General features: G+C 56.0%; 1 protein-coding gene and 1 long non-coding RNA gene across 4 annotated transcripts; one reads left to right on the plus strand and one right to left on the minus strand.

Moving 5' to 3' along the window:
- Positions 1-17: 17 nt before the first annotated feature.
- Positions 18-4913, minus strand: LOC308531114. Of its 3 annotated transcripts, none has more exons than XR_013996896.1 (3): positions 4811-4913; positions 924-1086; positions 18-241 (listed from the first exon to the last, which is right to left on the minus strand). It is a non-coding gene; the product is annotated as an uncharacterized lncRNA (long non-coding RNA). The 3 variants fall into 3 exon arrangements; XR_013996897.1 differs by lacking the exon at positions 4811-4913 and adding an exon at positions 4235-4275; XR_013996898.1 differs by lacking the exon at positions 4811-4913 and adding an exon at positions 1436-1916.
- PRKCG (protein kinase C gamma) lies at positions 3980-27882 on the plus strand. The gene is made up of 19 exons (XM_081107983.1): positions 3980-4430; positions 4833-4864; positions 5804-5886; positions 12260-12371; positions 12576-12707; positions 13757-13913; positions 15207-15341; positions 15476-15563; positions 15812-15841; positions 17843-17992; positions 19100-19288; positions 20595-20686; positions 20779-20841; positions 20959-21097; positions 23125-23205; positions 24971-25078; positions 26521-26661; positions 26923-27116; positions 27284-27882. Exons 1-19 carry the CDS (start codon positions 4261-4263, stop codon positions 27288-27290), a joined length of 2103 nt encoding a protein of 700 aa, XP_080964109.1. The 5' UTR covers positions 3980-4260; the 3' UTR covers positions 27291-27882.
- The last annotated feature ends 54 nt before the right edge of the window (positions 27883-27936 follow it).

The following is a 27936-nucleotide window of genomic DNA, read 5'->3' on the forward strand; positions in this document are numbered from 1 at the left end:
CCAAATTACTCTCTCAAACCAGGAGAGCTAGTTAAAAACAAACAAGACTCGTCGGGCCCGTGTGGCTCTGTGGGTGAGCGTCGACCTATGACCTGGGAGGTCACGGCTTGATTTCCGGTGAGGGCACATGCCCAGGTTGCAGGCTGGATCCCCAACTGGGGTGTGCAGGAGGCAGACGATCAATGCTTTTCTCTCATCGTTGATGTTTCTCTCTCCCTTCATCTCTGAAATCAATAAAAATCTATTTAAAAAAAAGAAGAAGAAGGAAATGAACAAGATTCCTCCATCCTTGGAGTCCCATGAGCACCTGAGAAATTCAGCGTCTTAATCTGCGTGCAGCATCTCTCTGGCCCTCCCGGTTCCCTCTCTCAGTCAGTCAGTTGCTAACCAAACTCTGCCTATTCTTCCTCCTACATGTTATTTTTTTTTTAACATTTTATTTATTTTTAAATTATTTCTTAATACATTTTTTATTGTTTTCAAGAGAGGAAGGGAGAAGGAGAGAGAAACGTCAATGAGAATCATTGATAGGCTGCCCTCTGCACGCCCCCTACTGGGGATGGAGCCTGCAGCCTGGGCATGTGCCCTTGACTGGGATGGAACCTGGGACTCATCGGTCTGGTCTGCAGGCCTACGCTCCATCCATTGAGCCACACCGGCTGGGACCCTCCATGCTATTTGTACTGTCCCCTGCTCCAGGTTCCTGACCCAGCCCCCTCCTTGACCCTCCTGCCTCCCGCCCACCTTGGCCTCGAGGATGCTTTCAACATCCCGGTGGGATCCTACCCTCCCCTGCGCTCATCCTTCCATATCCCATCCCGCCTTGCCCCTGGGCAATACCAAAGCCGCTCAGCCCGGCATTCAAGGCCTCCAGGGTGACCCTGCCCACATCCCCGCTCTCAGACCCGAGCCCCCTGCCACACCTGGCGAATGGCGACCTCGACAAGATCGATCAAAGGAGTCCCTGTCCCACAGCGGGTCATCCTGCCGGTTTCTCCAGCCCGAGGAGCCTCATCAGCGCCGTAGAAATCCCGGGAAATTCCAGGGCCGCGCCACCCAGGTCCCGCACCGACACCTGCAAAGCGGCTGGGAAGAGAGGTTGCAAAGGAGGGGAGGGTCTCGCCGGAAGAGGGGGGAGGGCTGACCGGAACAGGGGCACCCCTTTACGTGAGGGATGGCTTCTTTTGATCTCTGCAGTGTCCACCCCAAAACTGACCTGTACCAACCCCCGCCTGCCCAAAGGGCGTCTCCTCCCCACCCGCACCCCATGCTTGCACCCCTCCTGGCAGGCGCCGGAGAGACTCGCTTTAAAACCCGGGGGTGAGACGTAGGCGACCGGGAAGGACTCCGGGGGCGCTGGGACCGAGCGCTGTGGGACTCCGAGGTCAGGTTTCAGGGCCACCCCCACCCCCATCCGCTCTGGGGCACGGCGGACCTGGAGTGGCCGGAAGGCCAGAGGATCCCATGTTGGGGGGTTGGGAGCGGACTCGGATTCTCTCCCCCCACCCCTTCGGCTTCGGGAAGGCGGACCCCGACCCCCAAAAGTCCCAAACCAAGTGCGGTGGGCTCCCCACGTCCCCAGGCGCCGCCCCAGCGCCCCGCTCCGTCTCGCGGAGCATGCCGGGAGAGGAAGTTCTCAGCCGCGTAGTGAAAACAGGCGGTCCGCAGGCTTGGACTACGAGTCCCAGGATGCATTGCGCCCCGCAGCCGAGGGCGGGGCCGTGGTTGCCCTTGGCAACAGCGGGGCTCCCAGCGCGAGCTGGCGGGAGGGAAGGAGCACGACCGGAGAGGGACGCAGGTGGAGGGCGCCGGGGCGGGCGGGGCGGTGGCGGCAGGAGGGGACCCGCAGGGCCGACGTCACGTTCGGAGAGACCCCCCCCCCCAAAAAAAAAAAAAAAACCCTCGAACAGCTGCGCAGAGAACTCCAGAGCCGGAGAGGGACAGGGACTGAATCGCAGCGAGAGGGAGGGAGAGACCCCACCCCAAGGTGCAAAGAGAGATTCATCGAGTCAGAGACACAAGTAGAAGCGGGCGAGAAAGGGACAGAGATGGGGGGCGAGAGGGAGCGAGACCGCCGCCCCCCAGGAACAGAGGAGGGATTGGGTTAGGAGAGGCACCGCAGGGAGAGAGGAAGAGTCAAGCCGGCGAACTGAGGGACTGAGGCAAAATGCATTTACAAAGACCGGCTGGCTGGTGGATTGAGCTCCTCCCATGGACCAAGAGGTCCCGGGTTCGATTCCCAGTCAGGGCACATGCGCGGATTGCGGGCTCGATCCCCAGTGTGGGGCGTGCAGGAGTCAGCCAGTCAATGAGTCTCTCTCATCATTGATGTTTCTCTCTCTCTCCCTTCTTTGAAATATCTTAAAAAAGAAAGAAAAAAAAAGAAGATGGCCAGGGTTGAGAGAGAAATGAACTCTCCTAGAGAAAGATACAGCGGGGGTGATTGACAGAGACACCCAGTCACCGAGAGACAGAGAGACACTCAGAGACGGAGCCCAAGGCATTTGCAAAGACGGGTAGAGAGAGAGAGGGAGGCATTTGCAAGGACAGGTAGAGAGAGAGAGGGAGGCATTTGCAAGGACAGGTAGAGAGAGAGGGAGGCATTTGCAAGGACAGGTAGAGAGAGAGGGAGGCATTTGCAAAGACAGGTAGAGAGAGAGGGAGGCATTTGCAAGGACAGGTAGAGAGAGAGGGAGGCATTTGCAAGGACAGGTAGAGAGAGAGGGAGACATTTGCAAAGACAGGTAGAGAGAGAGGGAGGCATTTGCAAAGACAGGTAGAGAGAGAGGGAGGCATTTGCAAGGACAGGTAGAGAGAGAGAGGGAGGCATTTGCAAAGACAGGTAGAGAGAGAGAGGGAGGCATTTGCAAGGACAGGTAGAGAGAGAGAGGGAGACATTTGCAAAGACAGGTAGAGAGAGAGGGAGGCATTTGCAAGGACAGGTAGAGAGAGAGAGAGGCATTTTCAAGGACAGGTAGAGAGAGAGGGAGGCATTTGCAAAGACAGGTAGAGAGAGAGAGGGAGGCATTTGCAAGGACAGGTAGAGAGAGAGAGGGAGGCATTTGCAAGGACAGGTAGAGAGAGAGAGAGGGAGACATTTGCAAAGACAGGTAGAGAGAGAGGGAGGCATTTGCAAGGACAGGTAGAGAGAGAGAGAGGCATTTTCAAGGACAGGTAGAGAGAGAGAGGGAGGCATTTGCAAGGACAGGTAGAGAGAGAGAGGGAGGCATTTGCAAGGACAGGTAGAGAGAGAGGGAGGCATTTGCAAGGACAGGTAGAGAGAGAGGGAGGCATTTGCAAGGACAGGTAGAGAGAGAGGGAGGCATTTGCAAGGACAGGTAGAGAGAGAGGGAGGATTTAGGGAGCGGCCCCCACCCAAGGCCCAGAGAGGCCCACAGGATGAGTGACAGACGCAGATGGGAGAAAACAGGGCAAGAAAAAACGCTCAGAGACCAGGAACGAAAAACCCACCCACCAGAGAGCGGGCGCGCGCCAGGAACCCACGGGGAGGAGCAGCCCCCGAGAGCGACACCCCCAGGGGGAGACAGAGACAGAGAGATTAAGAGGCTCCGAGAGAAAAGTCAAGACTCGGGGTGGCCTCGGAGGCACCCAGCTTCCCCGTGCACGGCTTGCTGGGTCCCCGCCCCCGAGTGCAAAGTTTGGGCATTGAACCAGAGTCACAGTCAGAGACACAGCGATCCGAGGGGTGCTGGGGGTACCGGGGTGCTGGGAGCCAGGAGGCGCTCGAGTGGGGGCCGGGCGACAGATTGGGGTGGGGGAGGGCACGGCTCCGAGGACGCCCCTCCCTCCAGCCAGCCCCCGGGGCGGGTGCGGGGCGCGCACGTGTGTTTGTGGCAAAGCAGGGGGAGGGTGTTTGGACGTCGGTCCGGCGTGGAGGGAGGGGGACGCCTTTAAGCCGAAACCCCGCCCCTCGGTCGTCATGGCAACGCCTCCCCCCACCCCGGGCTCCCACATTTCAGCAGGTGCCGGAGCCCAAGCTCCCACCACCGCCGCCGCCCGTGCCGCCGGCTGTGCGCGCCCCTGCCCCGGGCTCCGCGCCCCGCTCGCCCGCTCCCCGCAGGCGCGCCCGGGGCCCCGCTGCCCGCCCCGCTCGCCCGCTCCCCGAGGTGCCTCGCCCCTCTCCGCCCCTCCTCGGGATCTCCCCGGGGCTCCTCGGCTTTCCCGAGGTGCCGGCTCCGGGCCCTTCCACCTGTTCCCCCCGCGAGGCAGGCACCTGGTCCCTGCGGCGCTCCTGGGGCCATGGCGGGCCTGGGCCCCGGCGGAGGCGATTCCGAGGGGGGCCCCCGGCCCCTGTTCTGCAGAAAGGGGGCCCTGAGGCAGAAGGTGGTGCACGAAGTCAAGAGCCACAAGTTCACCGCCCGCTTCTTCAAGCAGCCGACCTTCTGCAGCCACTGCACCGACTTCATCTGGTGAGGACGGGGCGGGGTGCCTGCGGGGCCAGGGCCCGGGGCGGAGACCCCTGCCACACGGGGTCCCGGAGTAATGAGGAAAGAGGGGGCTGTCATCCTGGCTCCGGGTCCTAGGCTGGGGGGCGGGGGGTTGGGTTCAGAAGGAGGAGGAGGTGCTGAGGGTCCTGGGCTGCTGGGTCTGAGGGAGGAGGGGCTGCGGGTCTGAGGGAGGAGGGGCTGCGGGTCTGAGGGAGGAGGGGCTGGGGGCCAGAAGGTCTCTGGGTTCTAGAGAGAGGAGGGGGCTGGGGCTTAGACTCCTGGCTCCCGCGGGAGGAGGGTCAGAGGCCGCCTGTGGCTCGCAGATGGGGGGGGGGGCCCAGGTACCCCTTTTCTGCACTGACCTCAGCTCCTTGCCCCTTGCAGGGGCATCGGCAAGCAGGGCCTGCAATGTCAAGGTGAGAGCTGGGCCCCGGACTCCCGGGACCCTCAGGAGGGGGCAGGCCGGGGCCCCGCAGCCCGGGCTGCTTGACACACGTGTTCTCTGGTCCCCAGAGAGGCGCGGGGGAGCCCGGGGCGGGGGGTGTGGCAGAGCCGCAGCCTGTGGCGGGGCGGCAGCTCTGGCGGCGGGGCCACCGCGGAGGTGGTGCTGGGGGCCCCTCCCTTGGCCGGCTCCAGGTGGGGACAGATATTTGGAGAATCTGTTGCCATGGGAACGGGGAGATTGGGAAGGGGAGGGGGGCTGAAGATGCAAAGTCAGAGCCCTACTCCCCCCCCCCCCACCCGAGGCTGCCGTCACCATGACAACATCAACCGGTCCCAGGCAGGGGCAGGACGGGTGGGGTCAGCCCTGGGCGGGTGGTGGGGGGCGGGTGGGGCCCGCAGTGACAGGGGGGCGGAAAGGGGGGCGAGTCCCCAAAGCACCAGCTGCCAGGCTGGGAACAGAGTGAGTCAGGGAGGGGGCGGCCGCAGCGGGCGCCCCCAGACTCACTCCTGCCCAAGTGGCTGCTCTCTGTTCCGTCCAGGACTCTTCTGTGGGCTTCCTCTCTCCCCTCTCCCTGCCTGCGCCCTTCTGGCTTTCTCCTCTGCCTCTGTGGCCTGTGTCCATCAGCGGGGTCCTAGCCTCTCTGTGTGTCTGTCTTTCTCTCTCTCCCTCTTCCTGTCTCTGCTTCTGTCTGTGTCTGTCTGTCTCGGTGTCTCACCAGCCCGTCTGTGCTCTGCATTTCTCTCTGTGATGCTCCGATTCTGTTTCTGTCTTGAATGTCCACTCCCAGTCTCCCCATTGAACTCTCTGGGGCAGGGTTTGCGCCTCACTGGCGTGCTTCCTGTTCTTCCTGTCGGGGTCCCTCTCCTTCTGACTCCCTGTCCCCGGGGGTCTCTCTGATTCTCGCCTCCAGTCTGCAGCTTTGTGGTGCATCGCCGATGCCACGAATTCGTGACCTTCGAGTGTCCAGGCGCCGGGAAGGGCCCCCAGACGGACGTGAGTGCCCACACACCTGGTGGCTCCTCCTCAGGCCGCGCCCCGCCCTCACCCCCTAGGCGTCCGTCCCAATTTCTCCTGCTATTTTTAAGGCTGGGAGGGGAGAGGGGGGGGCTGGAGAGATAGGGGGAGCCGGTCTGGCCCAGATTCCCTGCCCTTGGCCTGGAAAGGGGGGGTATCAGAGGGGACTGAGCCAGGCGGGGGACACAGGTGGGGGACAGAGGGAAGGCAGGGGTGAGGGGGCCAAGGACTGGCGCTGGAGGCGGGGCTGTCAGCCAGTGCTCAGGAGATTTAACAACAGAGCTGAGGGGCAGAGAGAGAGAAATGTGAAGCAGGCCCTGGGATGCTGAGATAAGGAGAGAGAATCTCAGAGATGCAGGGAAAGATAGAGGCTCCGGTTGAGAGAGAGAGAGAGAGCGCGCAACGCTCAGGAAGAAGGCAAAGGGGATGTGGACAGGCAGACAAGGACGGAGACACTCAGAGACAGGGGTGCAGGCACGCGGAGAGCCGAGGACAGAAAATGGTGGGTATGGAAAACAGCCGAGGTTCTGAGAGAGGGAGGCCCGGAGAGATCCGGCAGTACACATGCACACACACGTGCACACACAGATCCCCAGTGCGTGCACACACATATGCACATCCCCATGTGCACGCACACCTACATATACAGTTCTCCATGTGCACACAGATCCCCATGTGCATGCACACCTGCATATACAGATCTCCCATGTGCACACACACCTACATATTCAGTTCTCCATGTGCACGCACACCTACATATACAGATCCCCATGTGCACAGACACTTATATATACAGATCCCCATGTGCACACACCTGCATGTACAGTTCCCCATGTGCACACACACGTATACATACAGTTCCCCATGTGCACAGACACTTATACATACAGTTCCCCATGTGCACACACACGTATACATACAGGTCCCCATGTGCACACACCTGCATGTACAGGTCCCCCATGTGCACAGACACCTGCATATACAGTTCCCCATGTGCACACCCACGTATACATACAGGGCCCCATGTGCACACACCTGCATGTACAGGTCCCCCATGTGCACAGACACCTGCATATACAGTTCCCCATGTGCACACCCACGTATACATACAGTTCCCCATGTGCACACACACTTACACATACAGGGCCCCATGTGCACACACCTGAATGTACAGGTCCCCCATGTGCACAGACACCTGCATATACAGTTCTCCATGTGCACACCCACGTATACATACAGGTCCCCATGTGCACACACACTTATACATACAGATCCCCATGTGCACACACCTGCATGTACAGGTCCCCATGTGCACACGTGTGCATATACACTTCCCCATGTGCATACACCATGGTATATAGATCCCCGTGTGCGTACATGCGCATATAGTTTTTTATGTGTGCACACACAGATACCTACAATTTCTCCCTCCCTCCCCAGCCCCACCCCTCAGGGGCTCACAAGAACAGCCCATCCCTGATCCTCCCCTCACGGTCTGTCTGGCTTCAGGGTTCTTTTCTCTGAACCCCAGTCCCGCCCCCACCTCCCCTATAACGTGGGGCCGACCCGCTAGTGTTGAGCAGTAGAGTCTTCTGTGGACACGCCTGTCTGTGTGTCCAAGCCTGAAGCCACCGCCTCCTCACCAGGGAGCGCTTGAGAGGGGCTGGGGTGCCTGAGGGAGGGAACTCTGAATCCCCTTCCATTTGAACGGGTTTAAACTTAAATTGCCACACGTGCACAGCCTCTACCTCCCGGGTCAGCAGAAAGCTAGACATCCCAGGCTTGTTCTGACAGTTCAGTGAAATCAGGCAGGTGAGGAGTCTCGCCCAGGGTTGGAGATGAATTTCTGATGAGTAGATGGAGAAAGATGCAGGGACACAGCCGCACACACAGAGACATCTATGAGTCATGTTGCCAGCTTGTCAAGTGAGAACATGGAAGTTTCCGTAGAAGATGGGACTTCACAAAACATGTATTGAGCACCCCTGTCTCCCAGCACCCACAAATGGTATCCATCAGCCGCCTCCCCTGCCCACCTCCTCTGCCAGCGCCACGGATTTATCCCACGTTCGTGGCGCACACTCGGCAGGGATGGTGAGTAGTGGAGGATTGAATCCGCACAACAGCTTATGGGGTTCGGTACTGGTCCTGTGCTCGTCTGAGCAGAGACCCCCTAAGCCAGATGCCTGGGCTCCAGTCACAGCACCTCCACGTGTGGGTTCTGTGACCTTCCAGAAGGCAGCTTACCTCTCTGTGCCTCCTGGGTTCCCCGCCTATAAGCTGAGGGAGCTGGGAGCTAGATCATCATGCCCACCTCATAGGATTGCTCTGAGAAGCAAATGAGTCAAATACTTGGGACCGTGCCTGGCCCATGGCAAGAGACGAAATGTGAGTTATCGTGGTTAAAGTTATTACTGCTGCCGATGCCGGAACAGAGGGGAATGGTGAGGAGGTAGTCTTTCCTCTCCATCCATCTGGCGTCATTTTTCTTCTTCATGCTTTAAGAAGAGAGATTTGTTATTGATTTCTAGAGAGAGAGGGAAGGAGAGGGAGAAAGACAAACATTGATGCAAGAGCAAAACATCCATCAGCTGCCTCCTGCACACCCCCTATTGGGGAATGAGCCCACAATTCAACCCAGGCATGCCCCCTGACCAGGATCATCCAACTAGCAACTTTTCTTTTTTTAAAAAAAATATATTGTATTGATTTTTTTTACAGAGAGGAAGGGAGAGGAATAGAGAGTTAGAAACATGGATCAGCTGCCTCCTGCACACTCCCCACTGGGGATGTGCCTGCAACCAAGGTACATGCCCTTGACCAGAATCGAACCTGGGACCCTTGGGTCCGCAGGCCGAGGCTCTACCCACTGAGCCAAACCGGTTAGGGCGAACTAGCAACTTTTCATGCTGTGGGATGACACCCAACCAACTGAGCCACACTAGTCAGGACTCTTCTTAAGGCATATATATATATATATATTTACTGATAGAGGAAGGGAGAGGGAGAGAGAGAGAAACATCAATGATGAGAGAGAATCATTGATTGGCTGCCTCCTGCATGCCCCCCCACTGGGGATCGAGCCCACAACCTGGGCATGTGCCCTGATTGGGAATTGAACCTTGACCTCCTGGTTCATAGGTCAACTTTCAACCACTGAGCTATTTCGGGGGGCCGGGCTTCTTAATGCCTTCGATCTCATAAGTAACATGGGTCAAAGGCTTAAGTGCTAAGGGCCTCACAAGTATGACTTCCATTTAGTCTTCACAAGACCCCTTGCAGGGAGGGCTCACTTCCCTGACCTACCCCCGCCCCCCCCATGTTATTTATTTATTTGCTTGTTTGTTTATTTAAACATATCCTCATTGACTTCAGAGAAGAAGGGAGAGAGAGAAACATCAATGCTGAGCGAGAACCATTGATCGGCTGCCTCCTGCAGGCCCCACAACTCGAGCATGTGTCCTTGACTGGAATGGAACCCTGGACCCTTTAGTCCGGAAGCCAGTGCTCTATCCACTGAGCCAAACAGCTAAGACACCCCCCCCCCTCCTCCCTACACACACTTTATAGGAAGGAAGCCGGGGTCTCAGAGGGGACTGGGGCCCACAGAGCTGGGTATTGGGCAGAGTTAAAATGTGGACCCCGCCGCCTCTCCCTGGAGCCCAGCACTGTCCCCTTTGCATAAGGGACTTTCACCTTGAGAATAATAACAGCTTCTACCCCTGGGCTCGCGTGTGCCGGCCACCCTGCTGGGGGTGTTCACTCCCAGCATCCCGTTCGACAGGCAGGAGCCCTTTGATTCAGCATCAGCTGAGTATCTTCAGAAGCCAGAGCACAGACAGAGATCTCGGCCGGCCGCCACCAGCACCCCCTCTGCCACCCAAGTCTCCTCCGACATAGGATCGCCAAGGAGCTGCCAAATGCATAGAAGACCCCCGGGGTGTCCTGAATTTTCACCCTCCGATAACTCTTGCCGGTGCATACTTCGCACAAGGCAAACATCAGATGATTTAACACTGCAACCTTGGGGGCGGGGGGGCGGGGAGCGAGAGAGCTTTACTGGTGCCCTAAATTCTCGCTTAATTGGACTCTAGACAGTTAGCAAGGCTTCAAGATATAGATTGTTTATTTCCACTGGGCAGAGAAGGGCGCTACGGCTCACAATTGGACATGAACTTGCCCCAAATCGCACAGCTCGGAAATGGCCTAGCTCTTAATTCAGAGCTATGTGGGGGCTGCAGTGAAATCACTGATAAGGCCCTAGCCGGTTTGGCTCAGTGGATAGAGTGTCTCGGACCAAGAGGTCCAGGGTTCAGTTCTGGTCAAGGGCGTGTACCTTGTACCTGGGTTGCAGGCTCCTGGGGTGAGGGGGGTGGGGGGGGGGGGTCTGGTCCCAGCGCCTGCAGGAGGCAACCAATCCATGTGTTTCTCTCACCTGGATGTTTCTCTCTGTCTTTCCCTCTCTCTTCCACTCTCTCTAAAATTCAACGGAAAAATATCCTCGGATGAGGATTAAAATAATAATAAAATAAATGTTAAAAAAAATTAAAAAAATGAAATCACTAACAGCCACCACAGCAATACTGAGCACACTTAACACTCAGGCCCTGCTGTGTGGTTTACACTTAATCCTTCATGTAGGACGCCGGGGGCCCTATAACTGACAGGTCAGATTCTCCATCCCCCCAGGGGCCCAGAGAAGGCAGATGGTCAGCAGGCAGTGACAGAGACGGACCGTGAATGATCAGGGGCTCATAGTGGACCACAAGTCCTCAAAAAACAGCCTGTATGAGGTGTTAGGTGTGGGGGTTATGGGACTTTGAAAGCCTCACCTCCTTCAGGCATGGCCCAAATGCCACCTTGTTTGTTAGTAATGCCTTCTACTTGTCCACTATTTCAAATTTCAGCACCCACCTACTCCCCGCCCTCCCAATCCTGGCAGGCTCCTTCCTTTCTTCATTTTTCTCCAGAGCACCTATTACCATCCACAATACAATATAATTTATTTGTCATGCTTATATTCTGTCTCCCTCCACTAGAAAGCAAACGTCATGTGGACAGGAGTGTTTTGTTTTTTTATTAAAAATAGAAATTGCCCTAGCCCGTTTGGCTCAGTGGATAGAGCATGGACCTGCGTACTGAAGGGTCCCGGGTTCATTGCTGATCAAAGGCATGTACCTTGGTTGTGGGCTTGATCCCCGGCCCTGGTCAGGGTGCGTGTGGAAGGCAACCAATCGATGTGACTTTCTCACATCGATGTTTCTCTCTCTCTGTCTCTCCTCCTCCATTTCACTCTCTCTAAAAATCAATGGATGCCCGGCCAGTATGGCTCAATGGTTGAGCATCGACCTATGAACCAGAAGGTCCCAGGGTTTGATTCCCGATCAGGGCACATGCCCAGGTACGGGTTCAATCCCCAGTATGGGGAAAGCAGGAGGCAGCCAGTCCCTTCCTCTCTGAATATATATATATATATATATATATATATATATATATATATATATATATATATATATATATATTTAAAGTTTAAAAAAAATAAAAATCAGCCCTAGCTGGTTTAGCTCAGTGGATAGAGCGTCGGCCTGCAGACTGAAGGGTCCTGGGTTCAATTCCGGTCAAGGGCACGTGCCCAGGTTGCGGGCTCGATTCCCAGTAGGGGGTTTGCAGGAGGCAGCCAATCAATGATTCTCTCTCATCATTGATGTTTCTATCTTTCCCTCTTCCTTCCCCTCTCTCTAACAATCAATAAAAATATTTTTAAAAATAAAAATAAATGGAAAACTATCCTCAGGTGAGGATTAACAAACAAAAAAGAAACTAAAAATTAAAAAATGCCACCAATTGCCGAATATTAATCTTGTATCCTGCTACTTTGCCGAATTCATTTGTTAGATCTAGTGGTTTCTCGGTGGAGTCTTTAGGGTTTTCTATGCGCCATATCATGTCACCTGCGAACAGTGGCAGTTTTACATCCTCCCTTCCAATGTGGATGCCTTTCCTTTCTTCTCCGTGGCGGATGGCTGTGGCTAGCGCTGACAGAACCATCTTGACTAACTTGTTCCTGATTTTAAGGGAAACGCTTTTCGTGTTTGCCCATTAAGTGTGGCGTTGGCTGTAGGTGGACAGGGGTTTTGATTTGTTTTGGTTCATGGCTGGGTCCCGGCACCTAGCACAGAGCCTGGCTGGCACACAGTAGCTGCTCAATAAACGCTGAGGAATGAGGGAGAGCGAGGCGGAACCCCCCGCGAGGCTGGGAGAGCCAGGCAGGAGGAGGAAGAGCTCCCAGGGCTGCTCGTGGAGGGTTCAGACACCCCAGCCCGCCCTCTGACCCGCCCCTCTGCGCCCCCAGGACCCCCGGAACAAGCACAAGTTCCGCCTGCACAGCTACAGCAGCCCGACCTTCTGCGACCACTGCGGCTCCCTGCTGTACGGGCTGGTGCACCAGGGCATGAAGTGCTCCTGTGAGTGAGTCTGCGCTCGCTGCTCCAGCCAGAACCGGGGTTGGGGGGTGGGGTGGGGGGGCGCGCATCGGGGGCCCCTGCAGAAGCGCGGCATCTGGCTTCGGGGAAATGCCGGGGAGGGGAGCCCCGGGTCCCGGGCGGGGCCTGAAGCGCTGCCCCTGGTTTTGTCTCTCCCCCCCCGCCCGTCCCTCCCTTAACCCCCAGGTTGCGAGATGAACGTGCACCGGCGCTGTGTGCGCAGCGTGCCCTCCCTGTGCGGCGTGGACCACACGGAGCGCCGCGGGCGCCTGCAGCTGGAAATCCGAGCTCCGACGGCGGATGAGATCCACATCACGGGTGAGGCCCCGCCCCTCGGAGGCCCCGCCCACATCCAGACCCGAGAGACCACGCCCCGCGGAGACCACGCCCACACCGGGCCCCGCCTTCAGAGACTAGCACCACTTGGCCACGCCCCTTCGAGCTGGCGCCCCCCGTCTCCGCCTCTGGCAACTTTCATTCCCCCTTTTTCCCTTCATTTTCTTTTTTAAATATATTTTATTGATTTTTTACAGAGAGGAAGGGAGAGGGATAGAGAGTTAGAAACATCGATGAGAGAGAAACATCGATCAGCTGCCTCCTGCACACCCCCCACTGGGGATGTGCCCGCAACCAAGGTACATGCCCTTGACCGGAATCGAACCTGGGACCCTTCAGTCCGAAGGCCGATGCTCTATCCACTGAGCCACACCAGTCAGGGCTCTTCATTTTTTTAATATTTTTTTAAATTGATTTCAGAGAGGAGGGAAGAGGGAGAGATAGAAACATCAATGATGAGAGAGAATCATTGATCGGCTGCCTCCTGCACGCCCCGCACTGGGGATCGATCCCGCAACCCGGGCATATGCCCTTGACCAGAATCAAACCTGGGACCCTTCAGTCCGCAGGCTGACGCTCTATCCACCGAGCCAAACCGGCTAGGGCTTCATTTTTTTTTTTTAATTATTGATTAAGGTATTACATATGTGTCCTTGTCCTCTCATTGCCCCCCCCCCCCCGCAATCATGCTCTCACCTTCACCCCCTGTTGTCTGTGTCTATTGGTTATGCTTATATGCATGCATACAAGTCCTTTGGTTGAGTCCTTTTAATGGCCATGCGGGACCTCAAGGTCCTTGAGAGGGAGGGGGTGAGAGAACGGCCAGGTCCTGACTCCTGGGTCCTAATGGAAGGTCTGATTTTGGGGCAAAGGGCTCTATGCCCTGTCTTCTGCGTACTGGGGAGGGAAGTAGACAGCAAAGACTCCTGGGCCAAGAGAGAGTTTGGAAGTGTCCATGCTGACCAGGGGTGGGCTAGGGGCCTCTTCCTGGATCTCTAACCCCATCTCCCCTCCTTCCCCTCCCCATCCAGTCGGTGAGGCCCGCAACCTCATCCCCATGGACCCCAACGGTCTGTCCGACCCCTATGTGAAACTGAAGCTCATCCCAGACCCTCGGAACCTGACAAAACAGAAGACCCGGACAGTGAAAGCCACGCTGAACCCTGTGTGGAATGAGACCTTTGTGTTGTGAGCCTCGGGTTCAGGGGAGGCTGCGACGGCTGACAGAGGATGATCTGAGGGTCCTGGAGGCTCACAAGCCCCCCAGAGAGCAGCTGGTGGGAGGGGTTAGGGTAGCGGGAAAGCCCAGAAAAGAGCAGAGAAGGAGGGGGAGAAGGAATAGAATGGTTGGGGGAGAGGAATGGAGATGCAGAAGCTGAGAAACAGACATCTATGTATTCCATCGTCATCAAAGCCCAAAGCCCCCCCACTTTAGAGTGAGACAGAGATGAGGAAGAGTTGGGGGGGAGGAGGAGAGAAAGAAAGAGAGAGCTAGCTTAGTTGGTTAGCCGTGGTCGGCAAACTGCGGCTCGAGAGCCACATGCGGCTCTTTGGCCACTTGAGTGTGGCTCTTCCTAAGCCTTAGGAGTACCCTAATGAAGTTAATAACAATGTACCTACCTATATAGTTTAAGTTTAAAAAATTTGGCTCTCCAAAGAAATTTCAATCGTTGTCCTGTCGATATTTGGCTCTGTTGACTAACGAGTTCGCCAACCACCGAAGCATTGTCCTGATAACACCAAGGTTGAGGGTTCCAGGGGTCCTCAAACTTTTTAAACAGGGGGCCAGTTCACTGTCCCTCAGATGGTTGGAGGGCCGGACTATAGTTTAAAAAAAAAAAAAACTATGAACAAACCCCTATGCACACTGCACATATCTTATTTTGAAGTAAAAAAACAAAACGGGAACAAATACAATATTTGTATTTGCATGTGGCCCGCGGGCCGTAGTTTGAGGACCCCTGGATCCCTGGTCAGGACACATACAAGACGCAACCACCGAATGCACAAGTTGATGTTTCTCTCTCTCTCTCTCTCTCTCTCTCTCTCTCTCTCTCTCTCTCTCTCTCTCTCTCCCTAAAATCAATAAGGGAGAGAGAGAGAGAGAGAGAGAGAGAGAGAGAGAGGGAACCCTAGAACGAGACAGACCGAATAGAGGAGTTTGGGAGCAGAGGGGTGGTGTGATGGGTGGTCGGGTGGCAGGGAAAGAAAGAGAAGCCAGTGGACACAAAGGCAGGGACAGAGAGCGGAATAGGACAGGGACCTGGACAGAAGGACCTGGGGGCAGGTATGGGGACGGGCCACGCCTGGGGGAGTCAGAGAGAGCGCTCCAGGCAGGGCCCTGGTGTGGGAAGACCCTTCACAGACCCCAGCTCCCTGGCTTCGCCTGCTGCCCAGCAGGGGATGGGGAGGGAGCGAGGCAGCGGCAGCAGGGCCCCTCACTCTGCACCCCCCCCCCCGACCCCCACCCCGTTCCCGCAGCAACCTGAAGCCGGGGGACGTGGAGCGCAGGCTCAGCGTGGAGGTGTGGGACTGGGACCGGACCTCCCGCAACGACTTCATGGGCGCCATGTCCTTCGGGGTGTCCGAGCTGCTCAAGGCGCCGGTGGACGGCTGGTGAGGGCCAGGGTGGGCGGCGGGCGCGCCCACCTCCCTCTGTGTGTGGGCTCCCTCCTGCGGGGCCGACATCATTCTCCCTCCCGTCCCCTTTCTCCCTATCTCACCCTTTCTCTCCATCGCTCTGATGTCAGGTACAAGTTACTGAACCAGGAGGAGGGCGAATATTACAACGTGCCCGTGGCCGATGCTGACAACTGCAGCCTCCTCCAGAAGTTTGAGGTACCCAGCCCAGCCCGCGGCCCCCCGCCCTCCACCCCTACACGCCCAAACACCTACTGGTCCTGGGACTACAATTCCCAGAAGGCCGTGGGGCTCCTTCCTTGGCTTTTCTAAGGGGCTCCTGCCTCAAGGTCTGATGGGAATTGGAGTTCCTATTCATCCCTGCAGCTTGGGAGTTTGGGGTGGGTGGGTGTCCCCCACCTCCTACCTCCCTGGGGCTCTGACTCTGGCTTTCTCCCTCCCCCCAGGCCTGTAACTACCCCCTGGAACTCTATGAGGTGAGTGGCGCTGAGACCTGGAATGGAGACAGTGTCATTCCTGGGATCTGTGTGTGTGTCTCTCCCTCCCCTAATATCGGTCTTCATTTCCGCACACATGGGCCGACCACATACCAGGTGGCAGGGTTATGCTTGCTGAGTAGTCCTAGGTGAACCTGACTCTCAGGTAACTCCCCAATGTAAGGACACAGTCACAGGTGTGATAACTTAAATCCCAGGGTGATGTGCTACATCGGAGTCCAGGGCACTAAAGGGGCACAGACTAACCCAGTTTTTTGGGGAAAGGTAGTCAGGGAGGACTTCCCTGAGGAGGCGCCACCAGAATTCATCCTGGAGTTTTTCTATGTATTTATCAGGGTGGCCTTGCTCTCCTCCATTCCTTTACTCACTCACTGAGCACCTGTTTCCGGAAGTGTCAGATATGCCAAGCCCTGTGCTGGCATCTCCTCTTTCAGTGTCGGTGAAAGCTACAGACAGAGAAATTCACCCGCAGAAGGAATATGTTTGATGATGGAGGGCCTGGGGCACTGGGCACCAGGGAGGTCCCGGAGGTACCTGGCCCTGCCTGGGAGACTCAGAGAAAGCTTCCCAGAGAGGTGGGGCCTGGAGGACTTGCAGGGTTCCCCAGCAAAGGAGAGGGACCCCGGGCCAAAGAAGGAATGCTTTCTCCCTCATTTATCCGTTCATAAAACGTTTTGTCGAGGCCCTCTGTGGGTAAGGCAGGGCCCTCGTCACCGGGGATAGAGCGGGAAACAAGAGAGGAAAAACATTCCTGCCCCCATGAGGCTTCACGCTGAGAAAGACGTGAAACAAAATAAACGAGAACATGTTAGAAAGCAATGAGCCACGTGGAGAAAAATCAGCATTAAGGAGGGTAGGGCGTGTCCTGGGAGAAGTGTTTGTGGTTTTAACTGCAGTAAGCAGAGAAAGGTTCACTGAGAAAAGCCAGGGAGGCAAAGATGGGAGGGAGGTGAGAGAGTGAGCCGAGAGGAGAGGAAAGCGGAGGAGGGCCTTCCGGGCAGAGGGAACAGCACGTGCAAAGGCCCTGAGGTAGGGGGCAGGTCTACAGTGTCTGCTGCACAGCAGGGAGGACAGGCTGGGGGCGGGGGAGAGCAGGAGGTGGAGCCAGAGAGGGAAGATTGTGGAAAGAGTCTTGTCATTCATTGGAAGGATTTTGGCTTTTAAACTGAGTGAGATGGGAAGGCTATTGCGACCACACAGGTGGAGCAGCAGGCCCAGGGCACAGGGGTGGTGAGGATGTTCAGACTCTGGGTGGGCTCTGAAGGTTGAAGATAGGAACTGCATTCCTGAGACCGCCCTCCATTCAACACCCTCTTGCTGAGACCGCTTGTGTTCCAAGCCACGTGCTGGGTGACGGTGGAGAAACAGGAAGGAGGCAGACATAATCTCCCACTAATGGACTTTGATTTCTGGCTCTGCTTATTGTCCACTGTGTGACTTGGGGAAAGTTACTTAACATCTCTGTGCCAGCTTCCTCTTCTCTAAAAGGGGGTGGGGTGGGGCGCTAACAGGGTTTTCCAGAGGCTTAATGGCATACAGTAAGCTCTAGAAGGGTTATTTAAATAATAAATAAACCCCCTGGCTCTGGAAAGTCCTAGAAAGTTCTTAAGCCAAGCAGGGGGCGGGGACAACTTTTATTTACTCTCCATCTCTCCCCACCCTTTTCTTTCTTTCTTCTTTTTTTAAAATAAATTTTTATTGATTTCAGAAAGAGGAAGGGAGAGGGAGAGAGAGATTGAAACATCAATGATGAGAGAGAATCATTGATCAGCGGCCTCCTGCATACCCCCTACTGGGGGTGGAGCCTGCAACCCAGGCATGTGCCCTTGACTGGAATGGAACCCAGGACCCTTCAGTCCACAGGCTGACGCTCCATCCACTGAGCCAAACCGGTTATGGCTGGATTCTGTCTCTCTTAGGGGTACCCCCCCTGTCCCTGTGGGGGATCTGACTACCTCGGGGTCTCTCCCTTTCTCGCAGCGGGTGCGGATGGGTCCTTCCTCTCCCATCCCCTCCCCGTCCCCTAGTCCCACCGACTCCAAGCGCTGTTTCTTCGGGGCGAGCCCAGGACGCCTGCACATCTCCGACTTCAGCTTCCTCATGGTTCTCGGAAAAGGCAGCTTCGGGAAGGTCGGATTCCCGGGACTCTGGGGGGGAGGGGAGGGTGTCTGGAGGGTGGTCACACTTCTGGTCCTCCGCCAGGAATAGGACTGAGTCCCCGAAGTGGGTTGGATGGGGCCCCTCAGGTCCCTGGAGAGGAGACAAATGAAGATGTGAATTGCAGAGCATTTGAGGTCTTGCTCTGCGGCGTATGTCTTCAGTTTAGCTCAAATAAACTCACTAAAATTTTATTTTATTTTTGAATATATTTTTATTGATTTCAGAGAGGAAGGGAGAGGGAGAGAGAGAGAGAAACATCAATGATTAGAGAGAATCATGGATCGGCTGCTTCCTGCATGCCCCCTACTGGGGATCGAGCCCTCAACCTGGCCATGTGCCCTTGACTGGAAACGAACCCAGGACCCTTCAGTCTGCAGGCCAATGCTCTATCCACTGAGCAAACCAGCCAGGGCTAAACTCATAACAATTTTTTAAATGTTTTTAAAAATATATCTTTATTGATTTCAGCGAGGAAGGGAGAGGGAAAGAGAGATAGAAACATCAATGATGAGAGAGAATCATTGATTGGCTGCATCCTGCATGTCCCCTACTGGGGATCAAGCCCGAAACTCAGGCATGTGCCCTTGGCTAGAATCGAACCTGGGACCCTTCAGTCCGCAGGCTGATGCTCTATCCACTGAGCCAAACCAGCTAGGGCTACCAGTGGTTCTCAACCTTCTGGCTTTTTAAATACAGTTCCTCATGTTGTGACCCAACCATAAAATTATTTTCGTTGCTACGTCATAACTGTCATGTTGCTACTGTTATGAATCGTCATGTAAATATCTGATATGCAGGATGGTCTTAGGCCACCTCTGTGACAGGGTTGTTCGACCGCCAAAGGGGTCGCGACCCACAGGTTGAGAACCGCTGGAAACTCCTAACAATTTTTAAAAAGAAAGATCAGGATTGCTTTCCCTGAGGGAGTCCTTGGCAAAGGCAGGGCACCAGATCCCCGGAGAGGGAGAGGAAGGGCCTGAGGTTATTTTTTTCCCCTGTGTCCCTGAAAGGGAGGGCCAGGGACCTGCACCCCTGGGTGTCCCAAGACTGACTGGGCCTTTGGGCCTCTGTCCCCAGGTGATGCTGGCGGAGCGGAGGGGCTCCGAGGAGCTCTACGCCATCAAGATCCTGAAGAAAGACGTGATCGTCCAGGATGACGACGTGGACTGCACCCTGGTGGAGAAGCGCGTGCTGGCTCTGGGGGGCCGAGGCCCGGGGGGCCGGCCCCACTTCCTCACCCAGCTCCACTCCACCTTCCAGACCCCGGTAAGGAGGGAGGGAGGGGGCGAGGCTGGCTCCAGAGCCCCGCCTCCCATCCCCCCCCCCCGCCCCCCCACCTCCCCATGGATCAGGGACCTGCTCCAGGGTTCTGAGCTGAAGCCAAGGCCAAAGAGCTTCATGCTCTGAGTGGGCGTGGCCAGATGGATGAGCCCTAGTGGGCGTGGCCAGCCTGATGGATCCTGTGTGGGCGTGGCCCCAGCGAGCTTGCCTTGAGTGTTGAGTGGGTGTTTTTGAGTAAAGGGTTGTTGAGTAAAGGGGTGTGTGGAGAATGTCTTTTGAGTGGGTGAGCCCAGAACTGGGATCAGAGAGTAGGTCGCCTCACTCTTGGATTCTGAATGAAGGACTCATCAAATAGAAGGATTTCCCAAGATTGGGGAATGGGACGAGGAGGCTGAACCATCAAGGGTTTGAGAGGGTGTGACTCTACTTCCCAGAGCTCTGAGTGGGCGTGGCCAGCTTCCTGGATCTTCCTATTATTACGAGAGGCCCGGTGCACGAAATTTGTGCACTGGGCGGGTGTCCCTCAGCCCAGCCCGTGCCCTCTCGCAGTCCAGGAGCTCTTGGGGGATGTCTGACTAATGGCTTAGGTCTGCTCCCCGAGGGGCTAAGCCAGCAGTAGGACCTCCTTAGCGCTGCCACCACCACGGCTGCGCTCACCAGCCATGAGCCCGGCTTCTGGCTGAGCGGCGGAACCCCTGTGGGAGTGTACTGACCACCAAGGGGCAGCTCCTGCATTGAGCGTCTGCCCCCTGGTGGTCAGTGCGGTCATAGCGACCGGTGATTCTGCCGTTCGGTCCATTTGCATATGAGGGTTTTATTCTATAGGATCGTTATCAGTGTCATCACTTGCAGGTGAGGCGTGTACCTGTTGGCTCCCAACAGGGGGCCAGAACGGCTGCATGTGTGTGTGAGTGGCTGTGAAAGAGGTTTGGGATTCCAGCAAATAGTGCATCTTCTTCTACTTCTTCATCTTCTTTAATTCTCAAGCTTCAATTCTGAGAGGACGGGACCAGAACACCTGTTGTTCTGAGTCACAGGCCATGGGGCAGGTGGAGGTTCTGAGTGGGCCTTGTTAGAATACTTTGGGTCATGGTGGGCGTGGCCAGTTGCTCTGGGTTTCTGATTGGGTGGCCCCCCAGCCTTTCATGTTTGTCTCCGGTGAATAGGAACCACCCATTTAGAAAGACAGCTCGGCTCACTTCCAATGCTGGGCGCACAGGCTGGCATGGACCGGCTGGTGGGCGTGTCCTTGCCTCTAAGACCCGCCCCCTCCCCCCCCTGACCCCCCCAGGATCGCCTGTATTTTGTGATGGAGTATGTCACCGGGGGCGACTTGATGTACCACATTCAGCAGCTGGGCAAGTTTAAGGAGCCCCATGCAGCGTGAGTCTCGGCCAAGGTGAGGGTGGAGGGAAGATGGAAGGCTTGGGTGGGGGGGTCCAGCCATTGACCTCTGACCCCACCCCCGCCTCCAGGTTCTACGCCGCAGAAATCGCCATCGGCCTCTTCTTCCTTCACAATCAGGGCATCATCTACCGGTGAGCAGCCCCAGGCCTTTCCATGGAGCGGGGCAGGCCCCTAGAGGGGAAGGGATTTGGACCTAGGGCTCTAGCCCATTGAACTCCATTCCTACTCACCCCACACCCCCACCACAGGGACCTGAAACTGGACAACGTGATGCTGGACGCCGAGGGACACATCAAAATCACCGACTTCGGCATGTGTAAGGAGAACGTCTTCCCCGGGAACACGACTCGCACCTTCTGCGGGACCCCAGACTACATAGCACCCGAGGTAACCCTAACTCCGCTGCCCTGGGCGCCCTCCGAGTCCGCTGAGTGGGTGGGGCTGGTTGTCTAGTATTCATATTTCGGGGATCCTGACCCTGGGGTCTTTAAAAAAATATATATATATATATGTATGTATATATATATATATATATATATATATATATATATATATTTAATATATATTTTATTGAAATTTTACAGAGAGGAAGGGAGAGGGATAGAGAGTTAGAGACATTGATGAGAGAGAAACATCCATCAGCTGCCTCCTGCACCCCCTCCATTGGGGATGTGCCCACAACCCAGGTACATGCCCTGGACCGGAATCGAACCTGGGACCTTTCAGTCCGCAGGCCGACGCTCTATCCACTGAGCCAAACCGGTTAGGGCTTAAATATATATTTTTAAATTGATTTCAGAGAGGAAGGGGAGAGGGAGAGAGAAACATCAATGATGAGAGAGAATCATTGACCAGCTGCCTCCTGCACGCCCCCTACTGGGGATCCAGCCGGCAACCTCGGCATGTGCCCTTGACCGGAATTGAATCCGGGACCCTTCAGTCCCCAGGCCGAGGTTCTATCCACTGAGCCACACCAGCCGGGGCTGACCCTGGGGGGTCTTTACATGAGTGGTGGATGTTCTCATGGAGAGCAGCTCCGAGTGGCTTGAGCATTCCAAGTGGGTGGAGCTGGGTCTCTAAATAGGTAAAGTGGGCGGGACCTGCGGGTGAATATTCTTAAAGAGTGGGGCCAGCTGGTAGGAACCCCCGGAGAACACGGCCTGTGACTGGACTATTCTAAGAAGGCGGAGAGGATTTCCAGTTCGTTTGAGTCGGTGGGGCCCATCCCCCTAGAGCACTAAGCCAGTGGGGGCTGCCTCCTGAATATTTCAGGTGCGCAGGGTGTACATACGCTGGCTCTATAACGGGGTAGAGCTAAGGATCTGGCTGCACCTATAGATAGCGTGTCTTCACTTTTCTGCGGGAGGAGGAGGTAGTGTGGGCGGTGCCGACTCTGATCTTTCCAGGTGACTCATGCTAGTGTCTGAGTAACCAAGATCAATGGTTTCAAACCTGGCTGGTAATCAGAATCGCCTGGGGAGGTTTTGAAAAAAATACACACACATTCCTGCCTTCGACTCTCGCTTATTGAGGTTGGAATTCTTCGGGGCTAGGAATTCCTATTATTATTATTTTTAAAATATATATATATATTTTTTATTTTTTATTTTTTTAAAATATATTTTATTGATTTTCTACAGAGAGGAAGGGAGAGAGACAGAGAGCCAGAAACATCGATGAGAGAGAAACATCGATCAGCTGCCTGCTGCACATCCCCCACTGGGGAAGTGCCCGCAACCCAGGCACATGCCCCTGACCGGAATCGAACCTGGGACCCCTGAGTCCACAGGCTGACGCTCTATCCACCGAGCCAAACCGGTTATGGCAAAATATATTTTTATTGATTTCAGAGAGGAAAGGAGAGAGATAGAAACATCAATGATGAGAGAGAATCATTGATCGGCTGCCTCCTGCACGCCCCACACTGGGGATCAAGCCCGAAACTCGGGCACGTGCCCTGACCGGGAATTGAACCATGGCCTCCTGGTTTATAGGTCGATGCTCAACCACTGAGCCAGGCCGGCCGGGTGGAATTCCTATTTTTAAACAGTCCCCTAGTTGACTCTGAAATGCATTTAAAAATCTCTGGTCTCTGAATTTGAAGCCTTATGCACCTGATACAGTAATGATGGGTCCAGTTACTTCAATATTCTGGGTGGGTGGAACTTGTGACTTGGCCCTTAGATGGTCTTTGTATTTGGGACCAAAGGGACATCCTAAGAAGGTCGAGTTTGTTTCCCAGATTCCCCAAAGAACGGAGCTCTGGCCAAGCTATCCTGGGTGGGGAGAATGTGTACTGAATACCCTTAAAGTGGGTCGGGTGTCCAGGGGATGAAGCCAGAAGGGTCCTGTGTTTCTTAAAGCACAAAGCATGGGTCCTTGCCTTCCATTCTCTCTGCCGCTGTCCCCCATAGATCATTGCCTACCAGCCCTATGGGAAGTCTGTCGACTGGTGGTCCTTTGGGGTTCTACTGTATGAGATGTTGGCGGGACAGGTAAGGAGCTGGGGAGAGGCTGGCTGGGCTACAGGCAACACGGAGTGGGGCGCCACCTTGATCTCAGGAAAAGCCTGGAAGGAAGGTCTGTAGTGTCAGGAAGTGCTAAGAGGTGGGTATAGGTCACGCCCAGATGGCGCTGTCCGTGGTCCTGAAGTGCCGTCTTCCCAGGATGCCACCCCTTTCAAAGAACGATGCTTCAAATGCACAAAATAAAAGGATGACAAAGGAAACCGATCGTATTAAAATATGATCACCAATACTTTAAAGGTTTAATCGAATCTAATTTAACCAACTAAATAAATCTAATTTCAATATAGACAGTTGCCTAAATATTAAACATTGGGATATGGACATATATGTGATGTCCTGTTAATGAACTAAATTGTAATACATTTTTAAAAAATATATTTTATTGATTTTTTTTTTTTTTACAGAGAGGAAGGGAGAGGGATAGAGCGTTAGAAACATTGATGAGAGAGAAACATCCATCAGCTGCCTCCTGCACACCCCCTAGGGATGTGCCCGCAACCAAGGTACATGCCCTTGACGGGAATCGAACCTGGGACTCTTCAACGCTCTAGCCCAGGGGTGGGCAAACTTTTTGACTCGAGGGCCACAATGGGTTCTTAAACTGGACCAGAGGGCCAGAACAAAAGCATGGATGGAGTGTTTGTGCGAACTGATATAAATTCAAAGTAAACATCATTACATAAAAGGGTACGGTCTTTTTTTTTTTTTAGTTTTATTCATTTCAAACAGGCCGGATCCGGCCCGCGGGCTGTAGTTTGCCCACGGCTGCGTCTAGCCACTGAGCCAAACTGTTCAGGGCGTAACACATATTTTTTAAAAAATCCTCACCCAACGGTATATTTTCCATTGATTTTTAGAGAGAGTGGAAGAGAGGAATGAGGGGACGAGAGAGAGAAACATGGATGTGAGAGCAACACATCGATTGGTTGCCTCCTGCAAATGCCCTGCAACCAAGGTACATCCCCTTGACCTGGAATGGAATCCATGGCCCTTCCATTCATGGGCCTACATTCTGACCACTGAGCCAGGGCTCAGTAGTAATATCTTGCAGGAACAGGAAGTACATAGGAAGGCCTACCAGTCATTTTGAGATAGAGGTAACCGATATTTTGAGATATCTGCAACTCTAATGTGATAAAAAAAAACAACCCAATAACACCCAACTATATATATCTGTGATTTCTCTTGGTGATAAAGCCACGAGTATTGCGGTGTTGCCTACATACATAATTGAATGGAGTGCTACATTCCAGAAAGACATTTTTTAAAAAAATAAAGATGCATTCCCCCCCCCCCCCGCAAGTTTGCAGGCCCCCTCAACTGAATAAAAACTCTCTAGGCCCCATGTTAAAAATCCTTGCATTCATGTGGCCCTTCCTATCCCCAGGAGACCGGAGACCTCTCACCCAACCAGAATGCCGGTGCAGCTCGTCCTGCGGCTTTCTCTCGCTTCCGTTTAAATGACATACTGCCTCACCAACACCCTGCTGATTTACACAGCAGATACAGGGAGATAGAGCCGCAAAGATAGGAAATCGAAGCATTGGGGAAAGAGGGGGGGGGAAGATAGAGCTTTGGGGGTTTGCTCACATTTTCCCCTAGAAAGTGAGGAGGGGAGTGGGGGATTGTGTGCATGGTGGGGGATGAAGGCGTGGAGGCTGGGGAGAGATCGTCCGTCCGTCCGTCCGTCCGTCCGTCCCCGACCTGCTACCCCCTCTGCTTCCCTCCTCAGCCCCCCTTTGACGGCGAGGACGAGGAGGAGCTGTTCCAGGCCATCATGGAACAGACCGTCACCTACCCCAAGTCGCTCTCCCGGGAAGCCGTGGCCATCTGCAAGGGGGTGAGAGTCCTGACTCCCAGATGGTCCCCACTCGCACGCCAGGCGCCCCGCGGCCGCCCTCCGGGGCTGCCCACGCAGCCGCTGTGCATAGTGATTAGGAAGGGGCTCCCACCCCTCAACCCTGTTTCCACCTGCTGGAAACCATTCATATATATAACACAGCGGTTTGTTAGGACAATAATTGACTGCCCACTGCCCCCTCCCCCCCTTCAAGCATGGCCCCTGTCCCACCCGCCTCTGCCGCCCCCACTCCCCGGCCGGAGGCAGGGCCTGCCTCGCCACAGCCAGGCGGCCCAGGTGAGCCTAAGTCGCCAGGTGTCCTCCCGTGGGATCTTGGGCCAGTCAACGGCTCTCTGTAGCCTCGTCCCCTCTTCCTGAGTTAATGCGGGAGCGAGCGTGTAGCCTAGAGCAGCTTGCCACAGGTGTCCGCCCGCCTCTGCTCCTGGCTCCTGCCTCCTGTCTCTCTGACTGTCTCTCTCTCTCTCTCTCTGGGTTTCTGTCGCACCCTCTGCCTCCATCTGCACACGATGGGGCTTCTGTGTCTCTCCCCTTCCTGTGTCCTCCGGTGTCTCCGTCTACCCCTTCCATCTCTGTTCTCTCTCTCTCTCTCTCTCTCTCTCTCTCTCTCTCCCCTTCTTCCCCCCACTCACACACACTCTGGGTCTCGGGTCTGGGCCGTCTCTCTCTGATTTCCCTCCCCCACTCTTTCTGAGTCTGTCTTCATATCGGGTCCGCGTGCCTCCCTCTGAGGGTTTGTCTCCGGGTCCCTGTCCCCTGCCCCCTTCCTCCGTGGCCTGTGTTCTCGGGGTCTCTGCCCTCCCTCCTGGTTCTCCCCCTCTCTCTGGATCTCTATCGCACCCCTTTTTTGGGGGGGGGCTTTTAATCTTTCTCTCTCTTTTCCTCTCCCTACCCCCTACCCCCTCTGCCTCTCCCATCCTCACCCTCCCCTGTCTGGGATCCCCCCCCCCCACCTTGTCCACTTCCTCTGGGTCTGGGTCTCCGTCTTCCTCTTTTTTCTTTTTTTTTCCCCTCCATATCGGGCGGGTCTTTGTTCCTCTCTCTGGGGGTTTGTCTCTTGGATCTCTAATCCCCCCCTCCCTCTGCCCCTCCACCCCCCTCTCTGATTCTGTCCTTGTCCACTTCCTCCCTTTCTGGGTTCCTCTGGCCCTCACACCCTCACGCCCTGATATTTCCTTCTCCGTCTGCCCTTGGGTCTGTGGGCTTGGATTCCATCTACCCCATTCTCACTCATTCCCTCCCCCCCCTCTCTGCCTTTCTCCCCCCCACACCCCCCAATGCTGTCCCCCCGGCTATCCTTCCATCCTCGGATCTCTATGCTTGTGTCTCTCTGTCCCTCCGTCCTTGTCTCTCTCCCCCTCTTTCTCTGGGCGCCCCCCTGTCTGGGACTTGTCTGTCCGTCCGTCTCTCTGTGTCCCCCACAGTTCCTAACCAAGCACCCGGCCAAGCGCCTGGGCTCGGGGCCCGATGGGGAGCCCACCATCCGAGCTCACGGCTTCTTCCGCTGGATCGACTGGGAGCGGCTGGAGCGGCTGGAGATCCCGCCTCCGTTCAGGCCCCGCCCGGTAGGTCGCCTTCCAGAGCAAAACCTTGGTGCCTGGGGGTGGGGGTGGGGGTGGGGTGGGGTAGGGGGGGCACCCAGGAGCCCTAATACCTCTCTGAGGAGGGGGCGCGGGGTTCCCTCTGCGGAGACCCCCTGAAGGGGGCCACAGAGGCCACAGGGATGTGCAGGGATCCCGGGGAGACAGGAGACGGATCTGGGGGGGACAGAGACAGGTACCCCGCGAGCGGGCAGAACGTCACGGTTCCTTCCCCGCGCCTCCCAGTGCGGCCGCAGCGGCGAGAACTTTGACAAGTTCTTCACGCGGGCGGCGCCAGCGCTGACCCCGCCGGACCGCCTGGTTCTGGCCAGCATCGACCAGGCCGACTTCGAGGGCTTCACCTACGTGAACCCGGACTTCGTCCACCCGGACGCCCGCAGCCCCACCAGCCCCATCAGCCCGGCGCCGGTGCCAGTCATGTAATCCCGCCCCCCGCCGCTAGGTGTCCCCACGGCTCCCCGCGCCGCGCAAGCCTCCTGCCCGACCTCCCCGCCTCCCCAATTCTAGATCCTGCCCCCAGCCTTCCGGCCCCCACCCCTTGGGGGCTCGGTGCCCCCTGACAAGCGTCCCCCACTCCACTCCACAGTCTCTAGAGCCTCCCCGGGCTCTAGATGCCGCTGCGCTGAGCCCCAGAGTCTCACCCGCCGCCGTGTTCTGGACTCGGATCCCCCAGGTTCCAGAGCCACACCCCCCCCCCGACCCCCCACTCCACGGGCTTCTAGACTCCGACCTGGTAGCATCTCTGCCTCCTTCTTCTTTCCGTTCTTTTTCATTCTGGGAAATAGTCTCATGGGGTGGGCTGTTCCAGACTCGGGTTCCAGGACAAACCCCCCCCCCACTCCGAGGCCCCGCCCCCCGCCCCCCGCGGGCCCCCCCCATTCTGGAGTCCATGGGAGGCTGTGCCCCCGAGCTCCTGTGCCCTCTTCCGCGCCCCGGGGATGCCTGGGGGGTGCGGGGAGCCTTTCCCCGGCTGTTCTCAATCAGCTTTCGTTCTAGACTCCCCCCTCCTAACCCATCCCAGTCCCTCCCCCCCCCCGCCCCCGCCTGCCTGGTGCATGGCTCCAGTCCTGCTCGGAACCCCGCCCCCACCCCACGCCTGCCACTCTCGGGGACTCCCCCAGCTCCTCTCCTCTCTGCCGCTCCCATCTGGCCACAGCTGCTGGAGAATAAATTTGGGATGCTGACGCCGAGGTGTCCGGATGTTGTCTTCTCAGCTGGGAGAAGGAAGGGGGTGCGGAG

Source organism: Myotis nattereri (genome assembly GCF_964212035.1).
Source record: "Myotis nattereri genome assembly, chromosome: 15".
Classification (NCBI taxonomy): domain Eukaryota; kingdom Metazoa; phylum Chordata; class Mammalia; order Chiroptera; family Vespertilionidae; genus Myotis; species Myotis nattereri.

Coding starts and splice junctions, on each gene's coding strand:
- PRKCG (XM_081107983.1), top strand. CDS start 4,261: ATGGCGGGCCTGGGCCCCGGCGGAGGCGATTCCGAGGGGGGCCCCCGG. Junction 5,887..12,259: donor GGAAGGGCCCCCAGACGGAC/GTGAGTGCCCAC, acceptor CTGCGCCCCCAG/GACCCCCGGAACAAGCACAA. Junction 21,098..23,124: donor CAGACTACATAGCACCCGAG/GTAACCCTAACT, acceptor TGTCCCCCATAG/ATCATTGCCTACCAGCCCTA.